The sequence below is a fragment of the Macrobrachium rosenbergii genome, chromosome 53 (assembly GCF_040412425.1).
Source record: "Macrobrachium rosenbergii isolate ZJJX-2024 chromosome 53, ASM4041242v1, whole genome shotgun sequence".
NCBI lineage: Eukaryota > Metazoa > Arthropoda > Malacostraca > Decapoda > Palaemonidae > Macrobrachium > Macrobrachium rosenbergii.
Window position 1 is genome coordinate 31,056,824 of NC_089793.1, and position 6,000 is coordinate 31,062,823.

The 6,000-nt window shown below is 39.8% G+C and overlaps 2 protein-coding genes across 2 annotated transcripts in view; both read right to left on the minus strand.

Moving 5' to 3' along the window:
- Positions 1-6,000, minus strand: part of LOC136834392 (alpha-(1,3)-fucosyltransferase C-like) — a 128,122-nt gene that overhangs the window by 18,026 nt on the left and 104,096 nt on the right. The window lies entirely within an intron of this gene.
- LOC136834393 (uncharacterized) overlaps positions 1-6,000 on the minus strand; it is a 34,293-nt gene that overhangs the window by 9,287 nt on the left and 19,006 nt on the right. The window contains exons 3-5 of the mRNA XM_067096958.1: positions 3,019-3,078; positions 1,551-1,648; positions 914-1,148 (exon numbers count right to left, since the gene is read on the minus strand). Coding sequence (XP_066953059.1) covers positions 914-1,148; positions 1,551-1,648; positions 3,019-3,033 — 348 coding nt within the window. The 5' untranslated portion in view covers positions 3,034-3,078. The remainder of the gene's footprint in view (positions 1-913; positions 1,149-1,550; positions 1,649-3,018; positions 3,079-6,000) is intronic.

Consider the following 6,000-nt stretch of genomic DNA (forward strand, 5'->3'; position numbering starts at 1 on the left):
GTGGAGCCTTTATACAAGGGGCGCTGGACAGTGGAGAATTACTACAAGGGGGTGCTGGACTGTGAAGCCTGAATACAAGGGGGTGCTGGACTGTGAAACCTTACTACAAGGGGTGCTGGACTGTGGAGCCTTACCGCAAACGGTGCTGGACTGTGAAGCCTTACTACAAGGAGTGCTGGACTGTGGAACCTTACTACAGGAGGTTGCTGGACTGTGGAGCCTTACTACAGGTGGTGCTGGAATGTGGAGCCTTACTACAAGGGGTGCTGGATTGTGGAGCCCTACTACAAGGGGTGCTGGACCGTGGAGCCTTACTGCATGGGGTGCTGGACTGTGGAGCCTTACTACAATGGGTGCTGGACTGTGGAGCCTTACTACAATGGGTGCTGGACTGTGGAGCCTTACTACAATGGGTGCTGGACTGTGGAGCCTTACTACTAGGGGTGCTGGATTGTGAAGACTTATTACAAGGGGTGCTGAACTGTGAAGTCTTACTACAGAGGGTGCTGGACTGTAAAGCCTTACTAGGGGTGCTGAATTGTGGAACTTTATTACAGTGGATGCTAGACTGTGAGGCCTTACTACAGGGGATGCTGGGGTCAGCAAAGGTTAGGAAACAGTGGTCTAAACGATAGTGGTCTAAACGATAGTGGCCAAAGAGCGAGAGAAGACACCACTGTAAGACTTTAAGTCTTTCAAAGTGAGACAAAAATAAGTGTGAAGCTGAAGTATGGATTCAAAAGCAAATTAAGCATGGAAAGAAGAATATTTCTATGCAAATCATATCGGAGATGTGTACTTAATGAGGCACCGTTTCAAAAAAAAAAGAATGTTACATACTGAGTTTGTCAGGTCGTTGGAAACTTTAATGGTAAATAAAATGTTTCTTAGAAAACTGAATGAGTCCACTCACATCGTTCCAAAAGAGTATCTTCTTCAGAGGTGGATTACCATCGGCTGCCTCTTCAGTGCCGTTTTCATACACTTCCTCGAAGGGAAGAAAAGAATCACCAATACCTCTCAGTGGGACCAAATGACTCTCAGGTGCATTCAGTGTTGAAGTGGAAGTCTCTGTTGCATTCCAGTTCAGAAATCCTCCTGGAAGCCAATCAAAGGAAAGCAACGAGCCATTCCAAGTACCATTATCTCTGTGGTAAAATTAAAATTCTGTTATTGCTTTCTTCTTCATTCATGCTGGAAAAATGGCCTCTAGTATGTTTACAGTGATCATAGTTTCAAGGTCAAAATAAGCTATATGCTCTTCAAGATAACTCCATTTATTTGAAATGAAACTCCATGTTCTGCCCAAAACTTAATTCTGATTTATGCATGGTTCAGAAGAAATCATTTTGAACAGAGCGAAATGTCTAATGTTTTAAGTTTCAATTTCTTACTTTTGCTACTCAGACTTGCAAATAATGGCCGACTGTATCAAACTAAAGAAAATATTTTCTGGAAGACAGTCTTTACCAATACAAATTACAAAAGGGCTTCTAAGAACCTATCTCTATCATCACTAAATATGATAAAAAAGTCAGCTTATAACTTACAAAAAGAAAGTTCTTGGTAAAGTGAGTATCACTCTGCTTTCCCGCATGTAGACTAACATGTATATGACCAATGCAGGCACCAGGAGGAGAAGAGCTTTCTGTGGGGCAGAACAGGTTTACTGAAGACAATTCATATAAGAAGACAGTGATTCCCAACCAGTGAAGCCTGGGAAAATTTTTGTGAGGTGTGGGCGTGAGATTCAAGAACATTCCTTTGACAATGAGACACAAAGTTCTTACTTAACTAAAGTGATTCACTTATTCTTTTTACATCAATAAACATGTTAGTTAAATTTTTGTACTCATTACTTAACAGAATATTGAGTATAAAGTTATAATTTTTAAAATTTTTTTCAACCATTAGTGGGGCATAAGTTTTTTCCAGAAAGTTATAGCGGCGACTGAGAGATAAAAGGTTGGGTAACACCTGGTAGAAACTATCTGAAGATCAATGTATCATCATTGCGCTCTCTTGTGTGGTTATTAACAGCATTAATAACTGAAGTGACTTCAGAACTGAACGTCGAGTTAGAATTGGATTGTGGAGCCTTACTAATTTTTTTATACTTAAATGTGTGTATGGGTTGATCATTATAGTAGACACAAAGTTAAATAGGCTAACGGCCATGCAAACAAATCACGGCCAAGCAATTTCTGCAGGTTATGATGCAAAGCAGCTGGAGTTGAAGGGTACAAGTTTCTGGCTTTAATGAGCATCTTGGAAGATTTGGAACTGAGCCCAAATTGATTTTTTTTAGACGTATGGACTTTTAAAGTGTTCCTGCCTATGCTGGATGCCACTTTAAGTTCCATTGCCTTCAGTCTAGCAGAGCAGGGAAGGCCATAAAAATTATTAACCTGGTGCGCCCTCTGTCCTATCCACATGAACACAGCTAGATTGATATGGGGATAATACTAGCGAGCAATAATCTGTAATAGGTATAATCAGTGGCACTCCTAGCATGCAAATCGTGCTGATATTAGTTTTTGAAAGTGTTCTGAATATTTTTTTGAGTGCTTAAAGAGGTTTGCTATGGTTTTATCGATACGGGTAGATCTTGTAAAGTTGCCAGAAATGATGACACCGAAATCTTTCAATTGGTGCTTCATCGTAATGGTATATCTCTCTGGATCCAGATAATAACAGACGTTTCTTCATTTCTTACCAACGTGTACATGTTCAAAGCAGCCCCTGATAATCGCTGCCGCGTTTGTTTGCATCTCAGGACAGACTATACTAAATACTTCATTTTGAGACTTTGTGGTTTTCACACGAGTCTGGTGAGCCAAGACACGGGGATCGTCAGCAAATAAAGATATAAATGGGTTTTGCTGGTTGTTGTCAATATCACTAATCATCTTAATAAAGAGAACAGAACAGAAAATAGTTCCTTGTGGGACACATGACATGATGTGAACAAATAATGAGAATAAATACTACACAAACCACCATACACATTATACTCACCAAATTTCGTGTCATTCTTACCAAGCAGCAGCAAATTCTTGAGTCTAATCACTCCTAACTCTGTCAAGAGCAAGAAAAAAAAGCGGTTCTATAAATGATGCTTAACTAGTAACCATACATAAAATGGAAACATGGTGAAAATGACTTATAGTGCCTTAGTTTTGTGGGAAAAGACAACAGTATTAAAGATCTTGTTCCTTTAGAAGTAAGCAAACTTGCTGTACTGAGTACACACAGAAATGATGGAGATACAAAAAAAGATGAGAAAATAAAGTAGCATACACAGCTACCCTAAATTTCTTTGTTCTCTCTCTCTCTCTCTGTGTCAATTACTTTGTCCCTGTTATGCCCATATATATACTTCTTTGACTTCATCGCTGTAACCGATCGTTGGTGCAAAGCAGTATGTGATACAATCACTAAAGAGATTCAGTCCCTTCTAAGTTTGGCGAGCACAGTCTGTTGTTAGGTCTCTCTCTGGTCACTGACTTTTCTTTGCCTAAACCAACTCAGAATAGTCTAGCATATTCTTAACACATCTTTTACTGTTGACATACACTTGACAACACTCAGCAATCTACACTTCTTACCCTTTTCGAATAGTCATCTCCTGTTGCGTAGAAGAAACTCACTAGCCTATTAGGCACCTATTCTAGAAGAAAGACACTCCGAAATAAATCACTGTTATTCAATCTTAGATGGCAACATAGCCTTTGTATCAGGATCTTCCACTGTCTTGGACTGGAGTTTCCTTGTTTAGGGGGATGCTCAAGCACACTTTTCTGTCATTTCCTTCTTCCTCTTGTTTTTCAAAAGGTGTGCAGGGCAGGCTTAGCAGAAGGGCCAAAGATGCCAGGTGATTTAGCAACAGGATGTTTTACCTTATCACTTTCTTTTTCTTCAGCTTTACCCCTTTCCTTTGGTGGCTGGCAAATCTGGAGACATATCTGTCCTTGCTGAGTGTGCAGCCTCTCCCAGATGACCAGTTTCACTCCAGCAATAATTCTGACTTTTTATGGGCATGCACTTTTCAATACTGATTTTACATTTTATATCGTTCCTATTATTGCTTTTGCTAAGTTTGCAAATATTTCTTTAAGCTAGTTTTACCTGTTATTGCTTTTTTCTGGTGATGCTGAACTTCGAATTTTACAATAATTTCCCTGGATTATATAGGAATAAAAACGACTTGGATGTTGCTGCTAATAATTTTGATATCCTCTTTTGTTCCAAAACTCTTGTGTCTGATTTTCAACAAATTTCATAATTGCTGATTTCAGGGTCTTAGAACCCCATTTTACTTAAGTGTAATGCTATTCCAAGGGTCTGTGGAGTGGCTCTTTATATTAGAGGAGGTTTCTCCACATCTCATAGGCCACTACGAGTGTGGATGTTGAGTAACACTAGTGGTTAAAGTCTGTTTTTGCTAGCTATTGGAACCCACATGTGCATGACTGTTTATGGCTGCTTGCTTACCAAAATGGCAGCAATTCAGGAAGCTGGCTCCAAGGCTTGTTTCATTTTCGTTGGTGATTACAATGCTCATTAGTTGATTGGCTGAGCTCAATTACTTTTACAGACAGTCACAGTGTTGCTACTGTAGATTTCCACTAACTGGTAACCTCAGTCTTAAATCTAAGACTTGCTGGCTGTGTGGGAGGTGCTGATGTCTCTAAAGATATTCGTCTCTCCATCCCATTCACTAGGAAGTCAAGTTTCATGGTGGCTGGGAGAGATGCCCACTAGGAAGGACAAAATGTAGGCATCCTATCCCAATATCGTACGATATAGCATTCAGCGCATGCGTATCCCATTGTCTAACTCCCACAACTACAAGACTGCCAGATCCAGTTCAGATTTTTATTTTGATGTTTTAAGTAAAGTAAAGTAATTGTTGATATTTCAAGCTAAATAATTTGAGCCTGCATATCAGCACCAATCATTCTGTCAGAAAATTTTATTGCTCTTTTCCTTTAATTGTAAATTACTGATCAAGTATCGTGCATGAAGTGCGTGATGTCACCAGTAGCCAAGAGAACTGTCTCCCGCGCACCCCGTTCCACTTCTCATCGTTCACTCGCTGAGCAAAATTCCATTTCTTTTTGCACCTAATGTAAAACCTAATGAAAAATTTTGTAGTATTATGTAAATTCTAAAAGTAAATTTTGAAAAGTAACTTAGCTAAATTCTTCCAAGTAAATTATCATAAGAATGAATTAGAGTAAATTAAATAAAGCAATGAGTACATTCCCATACAAATACGCTCTCAGAGAGAGAGAGAGAGAGAGAGAGAGAGAGAGAGAGAGAGAGAGAGAGAGAGAGAACTCTAATATTCTCACATAATCACCAAAGAAAGTTAATAAGGGCATAGTAATAACAACAAGCGAGTACTGGAGAATAAACTCATTAATTCATAAAGCCAAGGGCAATAACCCTTTTTCCATTAATGCCCAAACTTTGATCTTTTTAGACCCACAATCAATTCTTCCCTTTTTACTCATTCACACATAGTGCGTGAACTTGTGTACGTGCCTGTGTTCATAGTATTTGTCTCCAATACCTATTTTCCCATTAAGCGCTTTAGCCAGCGGAGTGAGCTCTCGTGCTTTTCGAAGAAAGAACAAGCAACCATTTAAGAACAGTTATTAGCTGTCATGCATGAGTGGGTTTTCCTTATCCAAGACTTGCATATACTGCAAGCACCAAATCACACAGAGTGCAACCCCAAAACCTTCCTTTCCTCATGTCAGGAAGCAGACTTCCTTTCCTCATGTCAGAGAGCAGCCACTAGTTCTTAGAACTAGCCGCCCACGAGTGCAAGCCAAAGGTTTTCCCCTTCCACAGTGCCATTAATCTGAGGCACTGCCACTGACTATGTTACTGAAGCGCTTACCATTCACTTTCCCTTTTACTCATTGCTCACGCTCTGCCTCGGGCAGATTGCCATTTCCATCACTGCAATTTGTTTGTGCTGTCCCTTAC